Source organism: Ptychodera flava, chromosome 3 (assembly GCF_041260155.1).
Source record: "Ptychodera flava strain L36383 chromosome 3, AS_Pfla_20210202, whole genome shotgun sequence".
Lineage (NCBI taxonomy): Eukaryota > Metazoa > Hemichordata > Enteropneusta > Ptychoderidae > Ptychodera > Ptychodera flava.
The window spans coordinates 14,646,062-14,670,869 of NC_091930.1; the positions used below are offsets into that span (position 1 = coordinate 14,646,062).

Sequence of the window (24,808 nt, forward strand, 5' to 3'; positions counted from 1 at the left end):
AATTGGAAAAGCGATCGATCGATCGATCTTTCGAAGATTGGTTTATAGATTTTTGTGGTTGGTTAGTGTCGTCAAATGTCTATCTTGATGTACAGCACAAGAGAATTTACCACGGGACAGTATTGCGGCATATGGCTGAGCGTTTTTTATTTTCGTCTATGGACATACAAATCTCACATCTACCTTCATGCTTCGTTGTTGTTGTTGTCGTTGTCACTTCACATTCATATCATATGACCAATTTGGTTTGCATATCCGGACTACTGTACGACACACGTATGTCGCTATAGTGAGCATGCCCTTTTTAAAGTTATTAGCGTAAATATCAATGATGGATCTTGTTAACATTGTACGTTTTGTTACTCTGACACGTCCTATCGAACCTATAGGTGATATACGTAGTAGACACAAAATCCTTTTTTAAAGCTTGCTTTGATATTTCATTTGTTTTATAAATATTTTATCAACTCGTCTTGGGTCCATGATTAGGCCGTTGTGTAATCAGGAAAGACTAAAAAAATCATTTATCCGTTTTCGATAGCATGCTCACTTTAATACATAAAACACGATGGCATCATACTTTCCTCTAAAAATGTGGAAAGAAATTTAAAAACCGACTGCATGCAGTAATGCGATAGAAAATTTGCTTAAGACCAGCAATGTTCTAGACAAGAATTTCTTCGACGCATTCTTACGTATAAAGAGGAAGAGCGAAAACTATCTTCTGACTTTCTACATAAAGAAGGTATTAATACCGAGTGAATATGAAAAACCGGCGCATCTGTTATTTTCGTCTCAAATACCTTACGCTCGTCGAAAACCCTTTCAAATTTGAAAGTCACCTTCTATTTTTTCCAGCTGCTTAGCTATTGTCCATCATCGAACAAAATTATACCGTCAGATGCAACCCCGGCCAGTCACTGCAATTTTGATATGAAGTCTTGTATCTGAGATGGAGTTACAGCTTTGCTGGTAACCAACCCCCAATGTACGAAAAAAATAATTGCGTGTAATTAAGGAAAATGAGTTTTCCATACATTTCGCCTGACTCCATATTTCTACGTGCATACTAGTGGTTTGCAAATGTGCAAACATTCATATATGGTTAAAGAGGCGTAGCAGCCATGTCAGCGGCACGACCGAAGTATTGGTGCCGCTCTTTTTTATTCGCGTGGCCACTCAAGTGCAACTCAGTGATTGTCTATTAGTGACGGATGACCCAGTTTCTTTATCCTGCACCAGAATCGCTGTAGTAAATTCACTTCTTTAAAAATGCGTTTGCGTTTAGTTAGAAACATAGTGAAACTGAGAACACAACTCGCTCAAGCCTGCTAAAATTGAGACTGAGTATACATTGTAAATATTTGTTCAACTTTTATCGCTTCGTTGATCATTCGAATTGTTAGTACAATAGCTGGATGTCGCATCAGCCAATCACAGCGGTTCTACTACAGACAAGGAGGAAATGAATTAGAAGAGCACGGAACTGTTTGATCATATATCATTGTATCGGCTTGCATCTAAACGGAAACGACTAAATGATGAATGGCATTTGTAAGAGGTAATACGTATCAAAAGAAAGGGAAGGAAAACATGAGACGTAATCCTAGACGAAAGTTCAAATTTCTTTTAATGCGAAAATTTAAACACACTAAACCAAAAAACCCGATTCATGCGTGTCCACAGGAAAGAGTTACAAAATTGTCTGGAGGTAAAACAATCTGCTGTTGACTGTCTCAAAACTATCAATTTTCAATATGACCTTCTTATAAGACAGTTACTTGCATGCACTTTATTTCCTTGGCAACGTCTGAGCCATTCAAACGCAACAAGGCGCGTTGGTTTGAATAATAATTCATGATTTTGTGACGTGTCAATGCCACTGGTGGTATAATATGTTGTTAAATAGTTCAAATAATGATCTGATAAAATGCCCGCATCTGTTGCAATGGAAAAAAATAAACTGACGCTGTTTGGTTTTAAGCAAAGAATAAAAGTGTCTGTTATTTATCATTCTTCACTGAAAACGCCACGATGTCAAGTAAACACACGGGAAACTCGAGATTCGGAATTGCGAATTGTGCTGGCATAGTCACCAATAAGCAAATGTGTCAAAAAAGCGCCTTACCGTGTAATATGTACCACGTAATATTACAGGTTTGCATTCATGAACGAAAAGTCAACAGAAAGATATACAGTATTTGAAAGGTAGTCATAGCAGAGCAAAGATCATGTATTCAAATTGAATTTTCGAGTTTGCAGTTTGCGAAAATCACCCGAAGCAAAGCATTTGATTAATCTAATCTGCTTAAACAAAGGAAAAATAATCAACTGCAAAGAAACAAAATCTTTCACCAATCCCACAAGTAATAAATAACAATTAAAATTTGACAAAAATTCTACTATACTAACCTATATTCCAAAAACTGTCAAATTTGTCGTTTTTATCTTTCTAACAAGTTGTAGGCAACCTACTGAAAAATCAAATAAAATGTTACATTATTTGACAATCAATCATTATTGAAAGTAATGACTAAAGATCTACGAAAAATATACAAGTGAACTTGCTAATCGAAAATATAAATTATAAGTTCAGTATTATTACATTTAAACACTCGAACCACGCAAGAGAAATAAGAAACATAATTCTATGTCAGCGAAAGTGTAATCAATCTTATTTGGCAAATGACGGATTTCTAGAATTTTAAGGACTCAGACCTAATGTATACTTACACGGCGCAATAGATTAAAGACACGTGTATCTTAATTTGAGACGTCATACGAACAAATGGTGACACCATAACTGCACCTCAGAATGACTGTTGAAATAGGTTTCAAATGAGACCATTAAATGTCAAATCTCAAAATAAATGTCATACAGTACAACGATATAGTAAATTTCACATTAAATTAGCTATCCAGTCAACCGAGAGATACATTGAAATTTAGAATCGATGATGTAGTTTCTGGAAGGCGACAAATCAAGTCACTCAATATCGACAAAGACTATTGACCTAGTTAATATGAGCGGCTATCTTCACGTTTGCAATAGCAAAACATGTGCCTATGATGATTGTTCCATTCTAAGGTTTGATATTATTCAATAATTGGCAAAACTTTGTACATATCTTTGGTACATTCAAAAGCCGTATCCATACAGGAAACGAACTATCATTTCTAATGACAAAACGACCACAGTAAAGACATAAGGAATACTTTTTAACTGACAGTGATTGCAAGAGAAGAGAACAGAACATTTGTGTTAATGTGTGCTATATTATATGCCACACACTGCGATGCACTTGACGTTGGTTGGAGGCCATGATGAAACAGTTTGAAGGGCTGACGACTTCGACAAAAGACGACCTAATCTTTCGGACCCTCATCTTTCTCATCTTGCTCGCCAACAACGCCAGGTTTCGGTCTCCTTGTCGACGACGGAACAGACGAAGGTGTCGGGGAAGGCGTTGGCGATGGCGCGGGTAGCTCAGACGCTCTCTTAATCGTCACCTCTCGCACTCCAGGTTCAAAAATGTCGGACAGCGAACCGGTCGGTTTGTCCAGCAGCTTCTTGTGTTCATCCGAAAGACGTTTGCCTAGATCACCGAGTTTCAGTTCGCTGTCCTTCTGGATGTTATTGAGTTGGTCTTTGATCTTCTCCATAGCTTTCACTTGTTCACGGTTGTTGTCCTCGAGGGCGCTGCTCAAAGTCTTCAAGTTATTGGCTACCTCTAGTGTCTGCTGCTCGAATATCTTCTCCAAATGCAGCATAGCATTGTAGGTTTCAAACCTAGCAGAACAGAACAATGACAAGATATGAAGTACATAATATTTATATATTTATATATATATATATATATATATATATATATATATATATATATATATATATATATATATATACATACATACATACATACATACATACATACATACATACATACATACATATATATACATACATACATACATACATACATACATACATACATACATACATACATACATACATACATACATACATACATACATACATACATACATACATACATACATACATACATACATACATACATACATACATACATACATACATACATACATACATACATACATACATACATACATACATACATACATACATGTATCACAAAACTGTGAATGGAAAAAAAACGATAAGCCGCAAACCATTGATTCAAATGTATTCATTCTCCCTTCAATAAGAAAATCGGTTTTCATCTGTCAGGGAAATCAAGCATATTATTATCATGTGCAGTATGGAACCTAAAGTATTTCACACAGGTGTCCCAGAAACACTGTAGACAGAAAGAAGTATTGAATTTGGTAAACTTTGTTCTTCTGGTTCAAGTCTAAAAGAAATTGATGGAGTACGACGATGCTCAACTTGACGGCGTCTACCGATTTAAGGACATACCTGAAGGCCGACAGTTCGCTTTTGGCTGAAGCATCGCCAGCATCGACGGCGGTAGACTTTTCCTCGGCAACATACCGCAGAATCAGTCGTCTGCAAACATCCTGCAGCGAGAAAATCATCGATTACAGCGTTATTGTAAATCCATCCCAAGTAAGCTACCTCTTTTCTTTCGTTTGTAGAGTGCGTGTGTTTGCTCTATTCCACAAAGTACATTGAAGCACCAGGACTTGGTTTTCAGCTTTTCGATACAACTCTTTACTGATAAAATGTACTGTCACTGTTTTCATTTGAATTCAGGCCCGAAGCAGAATTCACCACCACAGTTCCTTTTAAGCACGTCTTGATCTTGCAAAATAACTTTGTTTCAAGAAATCAGTAAGTGTCGATTGATGTGTTCACATACAAATAAATAAATAACCTGCCTTGTATTTTTCCTTTCTTTCGTTCACACATTTCCTTTTCCGTTGCAGCTGTAAGGAAGAAGCTCACATTTATATAATACTTCTCAATCAGAACCCCTCGACCATATACTAGTCCGAGGTACATACAAGTACATACAAATAAAGTGTTGCAATTAAAGCGTCATACAAAGCAAACTTTGTCCATCGTAATGTGACTGTACAACCCATAGAATGCCATGTTTCACTTCTGAATGCCACAATGGCTCAGTTGAAACTTTTGCAATTTCTGAGTTACGCTCATATTGTCGCAGTACTTTGACATCAGACACCAAAGTTAGCGTTTTGTAGCGTAACATGTAGTTTTCAAACATCAGGAAAAAGAGGAGGATTAAAATGACTGCACTACATGGAAAGTTACCTTTGCAACTGCCTTGTCATCTTTTTTACAGCGGAGACAGTAGTACAAGCGTCGAGCAGTGCTGATGATGGCCCTGGTGCTCGGCAGAACGTTGAAAGGGGGCGGATCAGTTGTACCTGCTCGGAAATAATCCATCCACATATCAGAACGGGAGAACTTCCATTCAATATCCGCGTTTTGCTGCAAAGACGGTCAAATGAATGATTATCACATAGAGGTACTGACCAGATAAGAATATATTATTGCCCATGAAATTTTATATCATGCACACATGTAGTTGTACCGGTACAACCGAATTTAGTGTAGTGTAGGGTAGTGTAGTGTAGGGTGCTGTGCTTTGCTTTGCTTTGCTTTGCTTTGCTGTGCTGTACTGTATTGTAATGTAATGTAATGTAACTGTACTGTACTGTACTGTACTGTACTGTACTGTACTGTACTGTACTGTACTGTACTGTACTGTACTGTACTTTACTGTACTGTACTTTACTGTACTGTAACTGTACTGTACTGTACTGCACTGTACTGTACTTTACTGTACTGGAATGCATTGTAATTATACTGTGCTGTGCTAGACTGTACTGTAACTGTTCTGTACTGTACTTTACTGTACTGTATTGTAATTATACTGAGCTGTGCTAGACTGTACTGTACTGAGCTGTACTGTACTGTACTGTACTTCACTGCACTGTACTGTAACTGTAACTGTTCTGTACTGTACTGGATTGTAATTATACTGTGCTGTGCTAGACTGTACTGTACTGAGCTGTGCTGTGCTGTACTGTACTGTACTGTACTGTAATTGTACTGTGCTGTGCTGTGCTGTGCTGTACTTTACTTTACTGTACTGTACTGTACTGTACTATACTGTAAAATACTGTACTGTACTGCAATTGTACTGTGCTGTACTGTACTGCGCTGCACTGTATTGTATTGTCCTGTTACGGTACCGTAATCCAATATGTCATTTAATGTATTGTATTGCACTTTAATGCTCTGTGTTATGCCGTATCATTTTAATCTGTGAATATCATTTTGTATTTACTTCTTTTGTGGTTCGATCATCATGTTTGCTGTGATACGACATCTTGATGTCGTACGAAAGAATCGATGAAATTTCGCGTCATAAAATTTGGTGAACACCACTCAAACGCTGCAAATACAATATCATCACTCGACAGTCAAATGTTTCACATTTCTATAAGTGTGTGCACACTTGTCGTTACAGCCCTGGTCTGATCTTATACAATACTCACCACGATGTTGTCGTAAGTTGTACCCATCAAAGCAATCAACAGGTTGAGAAGAATGATGACGGCGACAATCTGATATCCTGCAAAGAGCACTCCACCGAAGAACTCCGTCGAGCGATGGTTGTCCTCCACTTCAAGCGCTTCCAGGTCAATTAATCCGTAGAGCGACCAAAACAGCGTTCTCATCGATCCAACCACGCTGTAATGGCATTTAAACAAAACGATTAGCTGGCAAAATTCGTGCAAGTCCACAATGTTCTAGTCAATCGGAGTTAAATATTGTCAATAGGAAATGATCAAACTGAAAGCTCTGTCCGTTTGATAATTTCTACTCTCTCTCTCTCTCTCTCTCTCTCTCTCTCTCTCTCTCTCTCTCTCTCTCTCTCTCTCGCTCGCTCGCTCGCTCGATCGATCGATCGATCACCCGCTCGATTTATCGAACGCTAATAGTTATTCGGCATGTTTCAGTGTAATGTAAATGCTTCGCTGACGAGGTAAGAGTTGCTATGTATAGTATAACTGTCACAGCGCATTATTTCAAGTTATCGACATCTTTTCAAATTTACTTCAACTTCACTTTGGAGTGTAATGTGTTCCATGGTAAATAACAACTACTTCCATATCTGAAGGCAACAGATTTAAAACACACGCAACGGGACTAGATGCCAGAGATTAGGAACGTCTATAACTTACTCAGGGAAATAGCGCGCTTCCAAGCACTCTGGGTAAGTCTTGTCCTCTTGTGTGACACAGTCATATACACTGTCTGCTGCATAGGACCAATAGACCTGCGTCAAACCCAAGGCGAAGGCAACCCAAACCAAAATAAAAATGAACATGAACTTCATAATGTCGTTCATCATTTTACCGACGGATATCTGAAGGGGTCCCACGTATTCGTTGATCACCATCACCCGCAAGAAGCGGATGACGCTGATGACGTTGGCGAGAGCGATGATGCAGTCGGCCAGCAGCGTTGGGTCCATCTCGCTCCACTCTGAGCGTGGCTTGGAGAAGGAGACGTCTTCGAACCTGGAATCTTCACCAAAGTCGAAGGTCGGCGCTTGGAGCGTCGTCGTTCCGCTATCAGCCAGCCCCGACACCAAATCATGGATGTTTGACAGTCTCTGAGAGATATTGGCTAATGCGGCCTCATATTGAGGCGACGACTGTATGTCGTCGATTAACAGGCTGATCCTGTCCACAATATCATCAGCAGTTCCGTTGAGGAGATCTTCGACGATGGCAAGGGTATCGTTGCTGTCACCGAAGTCATCGGACACTGCCCTCTTCCCCATCGAGCCCTCGGCCTTCCTTTCTTCGTGAACCTGCAATAAAACTTTAATTTTCGTTTTCTTTCTTTCTTTCTTTCTTCTTTTTTTTACTTCTTTCTTTATTTTATTTCATTTATTTATTGGTTTAGTTTTTGTTAGTTCTTTATTTATTAATTTATTTTGCTGGTTTCGTTGTTTTTTATGTTTGTTTGTTTGTCTAACACGATTGGAACTAATTTGGGATAATTGGATTTGCATATTTTGCAAATTTCTCAAAAGTGTAAAGTGCCATAATAGCTGAATGTTGCAATATCGCAATTTATTCATGAAAACAAGTGTGTAATATAAAAAGCCAAGCAGACGAGATAACATATGTAGATTAAATCGAGTTTAGTTCCAATGGTGTTGTCTGTTTTGGATCATTCTTTAAAGACAAGGACTACCTAAAGCCTATATATCAGATTACTAAATTTTGGTGCACCTGAAACAACAGTTCATGGAAATTTTGTGGAAAAGAAAGACAGACGGACAACGAACCAGAATGAAGGCGGCAAGCCTCAATGCGATCATTGACCAATACAGTCCTAACTGCAGTATGTCCATCACATTCCAGGCATTGGTCATGTAGTCCAGGATTCCAGAGTTCCACACTTCTTGTAGTTCCCGACAAGTCATCCCTACAAACGGGTTGAAACCAAAATGAAGAATGATGTAATCGGTAACTTGGTTATAAAATAAAATAAAAGAGCAAATTAAAGAAGGATTGCGATATTTTCTCAACGGGAAGTACGGTCGATAAAATGCATCTCAATGACATGAATTCGATTGTTTGATATTGTCATATTAGAATATCCCCAGTAATTTTCATAAACCGACACTTTCAGCCTTCCTTTTCTTTCTCTTAAAATGCGCTATTCGTGAGTAATTATTTTATTTCGTCATTTTAAAATATGCGATTAACTCACATATGTCACATGACATCGTGAGATGTGGATTCAAATAGTCAAATGTTTTAAGGTTGACACTGATTCAAGTTTATGACTCTACTAAATCATATCGCATCATATGGCACAACTTTGTGAGGCACTGTTTGGTCTGTTGCAATAACATTCTACAGAAAGTAGAACAAATACAAGCAGGGGCGGAACTAAGATTGTGGCGGCTTGAAAATTTCTGAGAACCGCGAGAGGGGCTCCGAATTTTTTCCCAATGCAAATCATTCTGAATGAAGCAGAAATTTCTTAAACCTGTTTTCTGTGGTTACCCAATGAAACGCAGCAAAATCCTTGAGTGGGTAAATTTCTTCCGAAACCTAGAAACTCTCTGACCACGAGCTTGGACGAAATCGCAACCATTTGGCATGTCATTTAAATATAGACTTGCATCACAGTGATTCAAGGAACGAGAATGTTGACTGCATGCATTTATTCCTGAACTATAGAATGGTCATTGTTCTTTAAATAAGTTCATCTGGATTGAGAAATAACTTGAGATGGATGATTCTTTTTGACAAATCCATAGTGAAATAGGTGAGAGATGTAACGCAGCACGTTAGTTACGTTTCACCGCTAACCTAGCAGCTTCTTCAGACTGACAACTCAAGCCATACAGCCTCGATCTTTTACAGCTGCTATCTGCTGCCGTTGAGGGCGTAGTATGGATGAGTTGATCAAAAATGTTATGTAACTTGTAGACCCCCTCGCGTGTTTACCCTTCGTTGCAAAGATAGCGGACTCGTACCTACAAGTTTACGCCTCAAATGTCCTATCAACACCAAGTCAGCATGGGCCATAGTGCACAAAGCCGAAAAAATCTCATAAGGGAAAGGATTAGAAAGGACAGAATTCGAAATTTGGAGAAGGAAAAATTGCGGATCAATTGCAGTGTTAACTCGTACGTCATCAACAAGGACCTCCTCAATAGAATTCACCGCCATGTTGAATATTCAAGGGAGAGTGAGTTTATCCAAGTCCGCAGTCGTCAAACCCGGAAGTTACAACGTCTTAAAGTTAAACAGCAGTGTACGGGCACAAAATGTGGTAACCTGACGATTTCCACAGCGGAACCAGACCTGAGTGGTACCCAATTAAAACGGTGGGTGAAAAATCTGTCTAAATACACTCTGTCTGAGTCTCAATCCAAACTTTTGTCTCGTGGTTTGAATTACGCCGTGAGTCCCAACAAGATATGCCAACCGTCTATAGTTGACGATCACATCGTAGCCTGTGACAAAGCTTGTTGGAAATTGGGTAAATCGGAAGCTGAACAACTCCGTGTGGAGATTGTTGGTACGATTAATCAGCTAAGCCATCACCTTCAACATTAGCAAAGATGAACGGCAAGCTATCAAACATTTACAGAGAGAAGACTCCATCATGATTCTGGGCGCCGACAAGGGCAGAGCTACTGTTGTTATAGACAAGACAGATTACAATAACAAAATGCAAACATTACTCAGTGATACAAAAACTTATGGAAAACTAGATAAGGACCCAACCCCTAAGCACAAGAAAGAACTAGTCGCTATCTTACAAAGGTTAGAAAAAGAGGGTAAAATCAAGAAAGAAGACAATTTTTGTATCCTACAACTGAATATGTTCCTCGCATTTATGGCAGTCCAAAAATACACAAAGATGGGACACCTTTACGTCCCATAGTGGACTTCACAGGTTCCACTGTTTACAATATGGCCAAATCACTAGCAGACATACTCAGCCCTCTGGTTGGACAAACAGAACATCACGTCCTCAATTCAATAAACCTTGCTAACGACCTGAAAGACCTCACCATCGAGGAAGGTGAAATATTAAACCCACATGATGTAGTAGCCTTATTCACCAATACACCGATTGCTCTCACACTTAAAATCCTGCTTGAGAAGCTAACTCAGGATGATGACCTTAAAAACAGAACACGCCTATCAGTAGATGACATCATCGAATTGACAGAGTTCAGTTTATCTACAGTTGCCTACTTCAGCTACTCTGGTACAATCTATCGTCAACGTTTTGGTATGGCAATGGGTAGCCCGCTCAGTCCACTTGGCTGTAATATTTTCATGGAATGGTTAGAGCAGAAGGCTATCGCTACATCACCGATTACATGTCGTCCTCGCCTCTGGCGTCGGTATGTTGATGATGTTTTGGAGGTTATCCGTAGAGGGGAAGTAGACAACCTGACAAGACACCTTAACCAATCCGATCCAACTGACAGCATCAAATTTACCTACGAACAGGAAAAAGATGGTGCTATCCCCTTCTTGGATACTTTGATCATCAGGAAACCAGATGGTACAGTAAAGCTTTGTATTTACAGGAAGAAAACACATACAGACCTATACCTCTAGTTTACCTCACATCATCCACTTCGAATTCATCAGAAACTGGGTGTCATCAGGACCCTTTTAGACAGGAATGATTCCATAGTTACAGAGCAACATGATAGAGACATTGAAGAACAGCACATCCGCAAAGCATGGTCCACGTGTGGCTATCCCCATTGGACAATAAACAAGGTCAAAAAGGATAGATCCAGCCCGAAACCCAAGTGTACATCTAAGAAAGATAAAAACTCTGAGAAATCAAGAGGACTAGTTGTGATACCATATGTTGAGGGCCTTTCGGAGAAAATTGCGAGAGTATTTCGCAAATTTGGTTTCTCTACAGCTATGAAACCACACAGAACCCTACGCGACATCCTTGTCCATCCGAAGGACAAACTTCTTACTAACAAGAAAGCAGAGGTAGTTTATGAAATACCATGTGCTGATTGTCCTAAATCGTATGTTGGGAAAACAGGCCGCTCTTTTGGCGTACGCCTCCAAGAACATCAAAAGGAAGTCCAAAAATTTGAATCCAAACAATACACCCGTTCAACACGGAAGTCTTCAATGACAGATCAACATAAGTCAGCTATCGCAGACCATGTTGTAGCCACCAATCACAACATTGCCTGGGAGGAGGCCAACATAGTGGACAGGGAGTCTGACAAAACCACCAGATGGATCAAGGAAGCCATTTGGATTAGACGGAGGGGAGAGGACATTCTAAATAAGGATGAGGGGGCCTACAAGTTACATAACATTTTTGATCAACTCATCCATACTACGCCCTCAACGGCAGCAGATAGCAGCTGTAAAAGATCGAGGCTGTATGGCTTGAGTTGTCAGTCTGAAGAAGCTGCTAGCACTGCATGAAAACCCTATAATACTTACTGTATTAACATGGATTATTGCCTGTATTTTAGCTGAAGAGTGCATATACAGATGAATCCAGTCAAGAATCCATTTTTTGTATTCAGCAAGCCTGTATTCACGTGGATTCATGTGAATTCACGTGTATTATACTATAATACAGGCAACTCATTAATGTGAATTTGAATTATTGGGTTTTCATGAAGAAGCTGCTAGGTTAGCAGTGAAACGTAACTAACGTGGTGTGTTACATCTCTCACCTATTTCACTATGGATCTGTCAAAAAGAATCATCCTTCTCAATGGTCATTGTTGTTTTCAATATCTGCAACTTGAGTGTTCCACTTTCTTTGGCCCTTCAGCTATCACACAAAAAGCTAACCATTGCCGGTTGACTTTGTCATACTCACTCAATTACTGGAAATTCGGTTAATCAAATGAAAAAATAAAAAGACAATAGGAAGTAGCGTTTCAGATGTTATCACATGAACTGGCCCGAATCGCGGTCATAAGTGTGACGTAGAACAGGACGGATAAGAAATCCGAATTACCCTGTTCTACTTCATCAACCGGGACTTTATTCCTACACTTCGCTGTGACGCTTTCGTGCACAGACCGATCTGTGGGGATCGCTGCTGTGATTTAATGACGATTTTATAGAGAGGTAATGCGATAAATTTAGACATTGAAACATGGAAGGCATGTCCAACGAAGTTTCAAGTCGCTAAAGCATTTGTAGCTATTCCAAAAGAATGGAATGGGGTTGCCGTCGCGGCTACCACTCCAGTCTAGTCGCACGGACGGCTTGACGTTGAACTTGGAACCTGGCGATGAACCCGAAAGTTACACCTCAACGTAAGTTCAACTGAATAAATCAGTACCGTATGATCTTCAGAAAGCGACATAGAAGGCAAAAAACCTCATGTCATTCGACGACGAATGATAAATTTCCTTCATCACATCAAAACTCTGTAAATTCTTGATTTGAATCGAACCTGCAGCGTATAGTGCTGTAGCAAACTTTGCAGCTATCAGCTGTAGCTGTAGCCTGAACTCTGCAGTGTCGTGCAGCGCCGTGGATGTGTTATTGAAAGTTGACTCGGACAACAGAACACAGTTGCCGTCAAGTGACAAAATTTGGAGGTATCAAAGGGGCAAGATATGTATCACTGCAAACATCAAAGTTCGTAAGAACACTCGAATTCATAACCAGACACTATAAGATGTAGTACTAATCTCAATGTTTTAAAAATCAATTGAAAACTTTATCGTGATAAATGTAGAAAAATAACTTTTTTGTGTTGTTTTTATTGTGTATTATTTTTTAGTCTTTACAGGTTTTACGACTTTAACTTTTATATTTTGCTGTTGCTGTTTTGAGGACTCCATGGAAGATTACAACCTTATTGGGCCATTTTCTCGATTTGTGCTTGTAAATGGAAACTCCCTCATTGGGAATAAATAAATAAATAAATAAATAAATATTGACGACCGGAATCGAAATTAACGAGTTGACACCGGGGAAGATCGGTGGTGACGGCCCGTTATGGCCATGTACCTCGTCTGGTTCACAGTGGGTGCCATCCAAATGGATGTTTCTGGCTCGCCAAGATTGTAAGCTCGTGATATTTTGAAAGACACGATACCTCGTTGAAGAAGAATTACTGTTTCGATCTCGTTGTTGCCTTCCTTTTACAAATATATTTGAAAATAAATAACTCTAGTTGAAGTACTATGGCCCACTTGCCATCCGATAGCAGACTTGGCGTGGGGACAGCGCGAGACAAAAATTGACAAGTTCGCGTCACCGAATCCGTATATCTGATTGGTTAAGATGGCATTTGGTGTGTCAAAATTTCAACTTGATCATATTTGTGAATGAAAGTACCCAGTAAATTTTTGCATACCTCCAGGGCGATCGGCCGTTTTACTCATTAATCGCGAGAATATTTTTTAATCCTCGACTATAATTTTGATCCATCCACATCAAACGAAAAGTAAGAGGACTTTACACGGATTATATATCTAACGAGGCATCATTTGTACATACCAATGACCCAAATTACAACTAGCAAATCGACGGGTGTTGGGGGAGGTCCCCGTTGTTGGCTATACCGTCTTGCTATATCCAACTCCGCTATTTTTCTTTCTTCATCGTTGAGCTGGCTGAGATCTTCGCCGCTGCCGTCGAAGTGGTATGTGGTGAAGAACAATAGTGCCAGAAACCAGATGTATGATGCGGTATGCATGAGAAATTTAATGTATCTGTGGAAGACATGAAGAATAAGAGAATATGTGTTTAGTATGTTTATTTATTACATGCCTCGATGTGAATGCAAATCAGTACAATGATTTGAATAGGAACATCCGGGGAGTTAGCGGGCCGGTGAATGATGTACTGAGCGGTTTCCATAGTTACCCGGGCCAGTGAAGCCCTTCGACGTTTTCTACGTCAATGTAGACGATTAACGCTAGATGTAAAATATCCATAAGCGCACTGCCATTTTGACTCTGTTTGATGCGGGTCGATAATGGTAAATTGTTTGAAAATGCCCTGCATGTAACTAAATGTCATGTAGCATTAACTGTGGAGAGGCATGTAATAACAATATTATTGCCTGAATACATGGGTTTATGTGCCCTCGCAGCAGGAGACGATTTGCCCTCCAGGGGTAGGGCAAAATGTCACCCGCTCTCGGGCACATAAACCCATGTATTCAGGCAATAATATCATTCCCCTGTCCCTGGGCAGAATGGTGGTACAAAAAGTGCGCCGTCTATACCGTTCCCCTGCCCTACTTCTACTGCTAGCTGGCAAGCTGCGCTAGCGCTGTGCTCCCGAAAAAAGGGTCCTGTGTGCAGCATTCTCTTGTACCACTCGTGGATATATGAAGATTTGCAGTGACTGATTAACCTTGAATTTAGTTTCACTCATTGTTTTCATATTGATCTTTGTCTTTCACACTGATCTTTCTTACCCAGGACTGCTGCATGCCTTTAACCCTTCAATTGCCAAAGTTTGGTAAATTCCCATTGTACTCAATATTGTGGTTGAACCTATACAGGGGCAGAAGGGGAGCGGAGGGGCGAACATACAAGCAAAATTTCGATTGCTGATCACTCACGGTATACGCATGAATCTTCCAAATTTTCCGAATGGCAGAATTATGTTGCCGAGACACAAAAAGGGGAAAGCCAGCATAATGAGCAATGAAATAATCGTGTTTCGTATCCAGCCTTTATCTCGCCAATCTTTCAGACCACAATACCACAATGTGATCAGCTGCTGTTGACAGTGTGGATGCACCACAAACTGAAGAGAGAGAGAGAGAGAGAGAGAGAGAGAGAGAGAGAGAGAGAGAGAGAGAGAGGGAGAGAGAGAGAGAGAGTTATCGAGGATATTTGACTTTTTGAAATCGTTTTATTTCGTACCTTGATTAACAAACAAGTATCAGTGCATATCAGTGAAGACCTATTAAAATAACATTCATGTTGTCTTTATGATATATTAAATGACTGATGCGTAGAATTTAGCTGGCAACTTCTGACTTTAGTATTTATAGCACAAAATTTAAATAGAGGCAATAGATGTGTTACTATCGAGCAAAAATATGATGGTTAGTTGTGAGATGTACAAGGAACGAAAAAGGAGGATGTTTCCATTTTATTGTTTGAATGCAGATATTCATTACGTCTTTCGAAATATTTCATTTGTCCTAGTTTCATACTTTGCTATTGTTTAATTTTCTTTTTTTGTGCAATTTTTTACTGTGCAAACAAGTCTTTCAAATCTCTAAAACTTTAAAGTGTTAATGAATATGAGGTAAATCAAATAAGAACATATTAAATAAATGAACATTTATTAGTGAAAAAGCGAAAATAAACCATAGACTGGGGAGATCTCTATACGATTAGTCACATCTGTTGAAATGAAAACTAATAATTGATTTTTAATGTTCGGAGGAAACAGGTTCCACATACGTGCCCTGCAGTTCGTTGATGAAACACACAATGTGATTTGAGTTTGTTGCTGGCACTTTTTTTACCGCGTTGAACATGCAAATCTCGGATCTGATTCTCGTCATTTTTGTCGGCATTGTGTTCTAGGTAAGCAAAGCATTTTAATCACCTTTTTCAGGTCTTTATTTACCGCATACAAAACTTTCGTCGGCCGCTCTTCTTTGCCGATGTCCTTGACTTCCATGTCTGCATTGTGGCTGAGAATAGTCTGAAGCTCGGATGAATCACGCGTCTGACCCAGTAAATCAGCCGCGTACTGCTCGCACTTTTCCGCCAATTCGAGATACTGCTCACGGAACTCATACTCCTTGGAACTCTCTTTGCGTAATTCTTGGAATAGCTGTCGGGAAAGTGACCAAACTTGGGAATTTTTCCAAAGATAACGTCAATTTTTAGATATTGTGTAAAATCAGAACGTAAAATATAGTTCAATGACTGGTTCTTGCCCTTCGATTGGCCTAAGAATAGAATGATACAGTTAAAGGTCGGTGATATTTTCTCGACAATATGGCTCCTTCTCTTTAGTTTTTTTAACCACATCTAAATTTTGAAACGATTATTTATTCACATGAATTGATCCCTTTTCAACATGTGTAGCATTCAGGATATTTGGTTTTATCTAGTGGAATATAAATAATTTGCGACGGGCCTTGGGATCCGACCACGTTGCGTCGTTGGTCATCTGAACCTGTATTACGTAAAACGAGATTTGCAAGCCATGTTTACCAATGGAACTTCAGTGACACAGTACAGTTTTGGCGGCAAACTACTTTGCGTGACCCTAGGTGAAAATCAACGAATTGCTACTGTGTCTTATACCCTGATACCTGTGATGGAATTTCGTTAGTGAGAGTCTATTCTTCGTTCATTAAGTTGACACACAACGGAAAAGGTATTTTGAGGTTCAGTTGAGGAAAGCAAATATTTAGGGACCGTTCAGTTTTTACGGCGGGGGGGGGGAAATCTTGTCGCCGGTGTTCAAAAAAATATAGACCCCCCTGCATTTTTCATGAAAAACAGATGACCCCCTTTGTCAGACAAAAAAATTTGATGATCCCCCCGGGCTGAAAAATAACCAAAACCTATATGTCAAATTTACCCACACGGTTTGGATTGGAACTCCGGTACGCGGCGCACTTTATTCATGTAGCAGAGATGCCAGTGCACAAACTTCTCAGCCATATCCATGCAAACGTCTGATAATTAGGACGACTGTAAGGCAATATTTAACATCATTTCCATAGACAAATTATGTCCATGGACATTGTATAAAGTAAACTTAATTGGAGTGGTTCGCCAAAGGCAGCCCTCCGGTTAAGAGGGTCATGGGCCATTATGTAAAGTCAACTTTATTCTAGACCCCTTTTACCCGCTGGTAAAGGGGGTCGATCATGGCCATTGCATAAAGTAAACTTTACTGGACCGGGCCGCTGAAGGCGTCCGGCTGTTAAGATGGTCATGGGCTATATAACACAAAGTAAATTTATTGAAGTGGGCTGCCGAAGGCGGCCCGCCGGTAAAGAGGGTCGATCATGGCCATTGCACCAAGTAAACCTAATTGAAGTGGGCCGCCAAAGGCGTCTGCCCGTTAAGAGGGTCATGGGTAATACATAAAATCAATTTATTGTAGTGGGCCGCCGAAGGTGGGCCACGGGTAAACAGGGTCGATCATGGCCATGGCATAAAGTGAACTTTATTGTAGGTATTATGTTTTTGAAAATGTGGTGACCCCCCCTGTTTTACCAGTGAAAAAGCGATGACCCCCCTTCGCGGATTCCAAAATTACGATGACCCCCTGGATTTTGAAACCCCCGGCCGTAAAAACTGAACGGTCCCTTAATCTAGAAATTAAAGACCCATAAATCGCCGATGATCAACCAAGTCGAGCCATACCTTAAAAGCCCTCCGAAACGGATCTGTGTCCTCGTCCTTAAGTTCAATAGCAGACATGTAAGATTCGCTGGCCAGTGCCTTGTACACATTTAGAGTACCAACAGAGCGTTGAATGGTGTGGTTCTCGGTCTTGTAGCTCGACAGTGCAATCGGTGGAGCGCCCCGCTTTATCAATAACTGAAGAATTGTACAGAAGGGAAGAATAGGGATATAGACTTTTGTTGCGACCATGGCTAATTTGTTCAAAGCTACCGTCATGTAACGTCAAACCTCCAGAACTGCTTTTTCGTCGTTTGGGCGAGTCATGCACTATTTAGCTGACTCCTACCCATCACAACATTTAAAAACCTTTCCTCACATTATATTCAATTTCGAACGCTAATGTAATCACTGACGTTACGTTCATAATACTTATGTAAAATATTTCAACTGACTATGCAGACAAATTCAAGTTCCTTTTACCGGCAATCTTTGGACTTTGGAATTTTGACATACATTTTTTATCTACAGAAACACTTCAGTAAGACCTATAGGTTTTATAAGAAAGAATACATCGGTTGACGTAATTTTACTTAAACGAAATAAACGATATATTATTAGGCAGTTGTTAGTTTAATAGATAAGGGTCTTTCTAAATTTAAACTTCCTTAACAAGACGCACTGATGATGCACCGAACTGGAAGATCTGCCGCGGACAGATATTGTGAGCGTTCTGATACATCGCATGCCATCGAAATGTCATCCATTTACCTTAATGACGTCATAGTCATTATGATGGGCAGCAAGAATAATCGGGGTTGTATCCGGATGGAATTCCTCGTTTTCGAAACCAGCGTGTTCGTTGATCAGGCCTTTCCCCTGAAACAAAGCAAGAAAAAGTTCTTTTCATTCAAAGCAAGCATTTCGGCTACTGTTTCTTCACTTTGTAGACATATTATATATTATAGCCCAAACATGGTACTATGTGCCTGAGGCCGTAGGTGACGTCGACCATTTGCCCTCCTTACGTCGGGCAAATAGTCTCCTGCCCCGATGGTACATAGTCCCTTTTTTGGGCTATAATATATTTATTACATGCCTCTCTTACTCAGTTTGCACCAAAAATATTTACGTTTATTGGCAAAATTTTAGTCAACTGCTTTATTTTCATTTTAGACGAAAAACGGTTAAAAATAAAGCAATTTTCATCATCGAATGGCGCATTGATACATTTAAACTACTGTTATGCGGTTTATCAATATTTTTATGCGAAATTTTCCAAAAACCGGATTTTCTGTGCAAAACATGAAATTTCAAGACTTTTGTGGAAAACCTCCTGACTTTATTGTTTGTATTTGTTGTTGTTTAGACCAAAACTTAATTTTGTTTATTGTTGTTTATGGCATTTATCATGATTCCGGAAATTTGTCAAAATATTATATACTACAGTCGATGCTCTGAACACTTACTGCGCATGACATAAAAACTTCGCTCAACAGAGACTTTTCTAGAGCTTGGACACAGCTATGGGAATCTATGTGCAGGCTATGGCTGAACTTTGACCGAAATGCACATTTTCAGGACTCTCATTACTGTACGTGTACTATGATTTATTTGCGCGGTCTGTCTTAACATGGACATATTTGTTACAAAGTTCCGGCAACAGTTGCTTCATAGTTGAATTTATTTGTGTTATTTTGTCGTGATTCTAGGGTTAAATTCTCATTACTACCAGATTTCCCATGATTCTTTTTGAAACCTACAATGGCAACGCACATGGATGCGGCGCGGCGTGCTGCTCTGTACACCGTGAGTTTAAACGTAATAAACCAATGTTTTCGTTGATCGAGAACTGTGAGTTTCTTCAGTGTCACTGGGAATGATCGGCGGCCAATATCTCTACAGAAAATATTCCCCACACTGAACGGTGGCGACCACGACGGGAGAAAGAGCGTGAGTACATCATATAGGACTTACTATAGTGTTGTACACAGCATTGCATCATCAATCAAATTAGACAAAGTTTCTGTGGGAAAGCAGAACTAATGCAGTTGCTACGAGGTTGGCAGTCGAATAAGCGATTGATCGCAGGGCTTACAAACGTGTACAAAAAATGGCAATTACCGAGGAGAGATTCAAAGGACAGCTGGCAATTGCCGAAATCAAAGTTGATGAAATCGCAGAGCTATCCAACAGTGATGACAAGGCAGATATTACCACAGCATATGACAAATAGGAGAGTTGATCAAGCGATTAGACAAATTGAAAGACGAGACAGCCGAATATCTCTTGGAAGCAGAGTCAGACTTAGAACATGTGAAGGAGTGGACAACAACACAGAAAGAGTTATTTAGGGAGGCGCGGCAGCGTATCAGAAAACAGCTGGACGAAGCTGTTGAAAGAGATGTACAACTTAAGCTTGAAAAAGAGCTACATATCCAGCGCATGTTAAATGAGCAACAATCAAAATACAGAGCACAACAACAAATGGAAATTGAGATGGCAGCAAAACGCCAACAAAGACGAGAGGAAGAGTGGTATAGACAGAAACTAGATTTCGAGAAACAAATTGAAGCCAGTCGTGCCGAACGAGTTGACCACAGGGGGGAGCGTGCATCGTCAGCAGCGCCCTCAACACAAGCAGTGAAGCTTCAGAAATATACAATCACACCATTCTCTGGTGACTACAAGGACTGGTTACGCTTTTGGAATCAGTTTACAGTAGAGGTGGATGGTTCCAATCTTGCAGAAATCAGTAAGTTTAATTACTTACTAGAGCTAGTGAAAGACAAACCAAAGGAGGATATCCTGGGGCTACCACATACCTCAGAGGGATATCAGGAAGCTAAAAGAATACTAGTCGAGACATATGGGAAGGACATTAAGGTGCACAAAGCCTTGATAAAGGAACTTGAGGAACTACCAGTAGTGACCAACATTCACAAGTTGCGTGACATTCACGACTTTTATAACAGGCTTGCCAGGATAGTTTGCACTCTCACTACGATGGGGAAACTGACTACTGCACAAAGCTCAGTCTACACTCTTATGGACAAGCTTGGCCCAGTTCGAGAAGTTCTTGTACAAAAAGACGATGATTGGGAAGAGTGGGGTTTGGAACAGCTTGTTGAAAATCTACGAAAGTTTGTTTAGAGAAATCCCCTGAGAGCTGGTGATGATAAGATTACCACAGGGAGAAGAGATGATACAGCAAGACACACGTCATGGAGGAAAAAAGAAGAAAAGTTGCTTCTTGGCAGTAATTGAGAGTCTAAACAAGGTCGCAAGACTAAATGTGTGTATTGCAGTTCAGAAGATCATTCGAGTAACGGCTGTATGAAAGTACTGGATGTGGCCACCAAGAGAGCAATACTGAGAAGAAACAGGATGTGTTTCAACTGTATAGGATTTGGTCATCTTGCAGTCAACTGTAGATCCAGGGGGGATGCAAGAACTGTTAAGGAAAGCATCATACATCAATGTGTGACAAAGGGAAATCAACACTCGATGTATCGGACAATACCAAAGTGGAAAAGGGATTGAGCTCAGTGATGGATCATGCCTCAGCATTACATGCCACTGTTATTGCCAAAGTGGGAAAGGAGAAAGTTCGAGTCATGTTTGACACAGGTGCAGGGAGTTCATACATATGCTCAGACTTGATCACAAAATTGCGCTTGAAGCCATCGAAGACAGAACAGCGTTGTATTGAACAGATGTACGGCACTGTAAGGAAGATTGTTGAGGTTTACAGTATCACATTACAGTCCTTAGCAGTTGATGGTTTCTCATTCAATGTGGAGTGTGTGAATGCTGAGAAAGGTATATTAACCCACCTGCCTAACCCAAGCATTCCAGCATTGAAGAAACAACATAGACGACTCAACCGGTTACATTTCAGCAAGGAAGAGAACGGATCTTTCAATGCCAGTTCACATTATCTTAGGAGTCGCAGACAACCAGAGGATTCGCACAACAGAACCTCTAGTCCTTGGAACCCACCCAGATAAGGATCCAGGAGCAGAGTTCACGATGCTGGGTTGGACAATTTCTGGACGGCAGTCAGGGAGAGAGAGTCAGACAGAGAAACAGTTCTTTTTGAGATCAAGCCAAGAAGAATTTGAGAAGCTGTGAATGTGCTCACTAGATGTTCTTGGCATCAAAGACACAGATGTAAAGGAAAGTGCAGCAATTTAAGAAGAGATCAAGAAATAGTTCACTAGGACAGAGAGTGGGTACTGTGAAGCAAAACTACCATGGAAAGAAGATCATGTTCCACTTCCTACAAATAAGAGCTTGTGCACAGCTCGACTATACAGCACAACAAAGAGACTAGAGAGAATCGGGAGATTAGAAGAGTACGACAAAGTCATGAGAGAACAAATCAATATGGGAGTGATTGAGCCTGTACAGCCAATCAAACAGGGGAGACAGTACATTATGTCCCACATCAAGCCGTCATTCAAGATAAGGCAGAAACAACAAAGACGAGAATAGTATATGACTGCTCAGCGAGAGCCAACGTGAGAAGCCCTTCACTCAATGACTGCTTAGAGATGGGGCCACCACTACAACCACTCTTGTTTGACATCATCGCAAGAAATCGTAGGCGAAAGTTCTGTATCACAGGAGATATTCAGAAAGCTTTCCTGCAAATCAGAGTGCACAAACAAGACAGGGATGCACTGCGAGTTTTGTGGTACAACAATCTACAAGATCGTGAGGTGACAGAGTACAGATTAACACGGGTTATCTTTGGAGTGACGTCAAGTCCATATATTCTCGGTGTAACATTGCAGAAGCACATTGAGGACTATGAACAGGAATATCCAGCAACAGTACACGGCTTGCTGGAAGATACATGTGTTGACGATATTCAAGGTGGTGAAAACAAAGAAGATGATGTTGCGACTTTCAAGGCAGAGTCCACCAAAATACTGTCAGAGGGTGGTTTCAATCTTCACAAATAGCATAGCAACATTGATCACCTCAGCGCAGAGAACGACAAGAAGGAAGAAGATACTTACACAACAAGGTTTGTAGGCAACACATCTGGCAATGAGACAAAGATTTTAGGTATTTCATGGAACATGAAGGAGGATACATTGACGATCAGTTTTGAATCATGTCGGAAAAGCAGTGATCCAATCATGAAAAGGAAGATGTTAGCTGATATCAACAGCATCTTTGACATACTTGGATGGAGTTCTCCAGTTACTATCACTGCGAAATTGATCTTCAGTGAAGTGTGCCTTCTTCAGCTACATTGGGATGAGGAAATTCCAAATGAAATTCGACGGAAATGGCAGATGTGGATAAACAGCTTGCAGCGTACACCAACCATAACTGTGCCACGCTGTGTGTTCACTGGCAACCCAACACATTATGAGATGCATGGATTTGCGGACGCAAGCAAGACTGCTGTTTGTGCTGCAATATACATCATTGCATATGAGAACTCAACACCGGTCAGCCAGAATCTACTCACAGCTAAAGCTAGAATTGCTCCTAAACATATGAGCATACCAAGGTTGGAGTTGATTGCCGCACATACCCTAGCCAAACTACAGAATAATGTCAGCAAAGCTTTGTCCAATTTCCGTATCAAGGCTTGTCACAGTTGGGTAGACAGCACCACTGTTTTATACTGGCTGTCTAATCATGGAGAATGGTCAACATTTGTGCGCAATCGGGTCAAGAAGATTGGCGGGCTGATAGAGTCTAAGTGGAGATATGTGCCAACAGCAGAAAATCCAAGCGACCTGGGAACTAGAAGGTCGGCACCAAGTCGACTCGGGATGGTGTGGTTACAAGGGCCAAGCTGGCTCTCAAGAGAAGGTGACAGACCAGTCCAACCAGAGATTTCAGAGTCAGAGGGAGTCAAGTCAGAGAAAAAATCAACGAAGAAAAGAGAAGTTATGCTTCTACTGGAAGATGCAACTCAGCATGAGACGAAAGCATGGTCACAAGAGCTTCTGAGCAAGTTCAAATTCTGGAAGCTTCTACGCATAACGTCATATATGAAGCATTTCATAGATGGCTGCAAGAGGATGAGACGAGTGGGACCACTCACTAAATCAGAGATCACAGCATCAGAGAAGGTATGGACCCACATAACACAGCAAACAAACGACATGACTTCAGATGTCACATTAGCAGTAGATGAAGATGGAATACTGAGGTGTCAAGGAAGAATTCCAGGTTACAACCCTATCTTTATCCCGAGAAAATCTGCCCTGGCGAGACGTATCATTGAGCACTGTCATCTTCAGACATTGCACGGGGGAGTTGCAACTACAATGAGTAAAGTAAGAGAGAAATATTGGATCCCAAAGCTATGATCCATAGTCAAATCTATACGACATGAATGCAGCTACTGTGCGAAGTATCGTGCAAAGGTGTTGGATTCTCCAGCTACATCGGCCTTGCCCATCTACGGAACGGAATTCACTGAGCCATTTGATGTGACAGGTGTGGACTTTGCAGGGTCACTCATGTACAAATCAGAAAAGTGTGCCAGCACCAGAGCTGTCCATCTCAAGCTTTGCAGAGACCTGTCTGTGAATGAATTCAAGCGACAGTTGAAGGAGTTTGTTGCACGCAGAGGATCACCAAGTGTCATGGTGAGCGACAACGCCAAGACCTTCATCGCGACCAAACGGTGGTTGTCCACGTTGCATAAGGATGAAGATTTGTTCAACTATTTGACAACAGATAACATAGAATGGAAGTTCAACATGTCACGTTCTCCATGGTGGGGTGGATTCTTTGAATGACTCATTGGCATCATGAAGAGAAGTCTGTCGAAAGCTATAGGAAGAGCGCTACTGAAATTTGAAGAGGTTTAGGAAGTTCTGCTCGATGTGGAGACGTTCATGAACAACAGACCATTGTGCTACATGGAAGAATACTTCGAGCAAGCAGTGATCACCCCAAACCTGCTGTTG

At 40.5% G+C, this 24,808-nt stretch overlaps 1 protein-coding gene across 3 annotated transcripts in view; it reads right to left on the bottom strand.

The window, feature by feature from the left end:
- Nucleotides 1–1,613: 1,613 nt before the first annotated feature.
- LOC139129601 (short transient receptor potential channel 4-like) overlaps nt 1,614–24,808 on the bottom strand; it is a 44,780-nt gene continuing 21,585 nt past the window's right edge. For all 3 annotated transcript variants that reach the window (XM_070695261.1, XM_070695262.1, XM_070695263.1), the window contains 12 exons: nt 18,633–18,740; nt 17,883–18,059; nt 16,099–16,329; nt 15,095–15,282; nt 14,020–14,234; nt 8,316–8,455; nt 7,198–7,832; nt 6,508–6,703; nt 5,255–5,434; nt 4,858–4,905; nt 4,436–4,536; nt 1,614–3,790 (listed from right to left, as the gene is read on the bottom strand). In XM_070695261.1, coding sequence (XP_070551362.1) covers nt 3,367–3,790; nt 4,436–4,536; nt 4,858–4,905; nt 5,255–5,434; nt 6,508–6,703; nt 7,198–7,832; nt 8,316–8,455; nt 14,020–14,234; nt 15,095–15,282; nt 16,099–16,329; nt 17,883–18,059; nt 18,633–18,740 — 2,643 coding nt within the window. In that variant the 3' untranslated portion in view covers nt 1,614–3,366. The remainder of the gene's footprint in view (nt 3,791–4,435; nt 4,537–4,857; nt 4,906–5,254; nt 5,435–6,507; nt 6,704–7,197; nt 7,833–8,315; nt 8,456–14,019; nt 14,235–15,094; nt 15,283–16,098; nt 16,330–17,882; nt 18,060–18,632; nt 18,741–24,808) is intronic.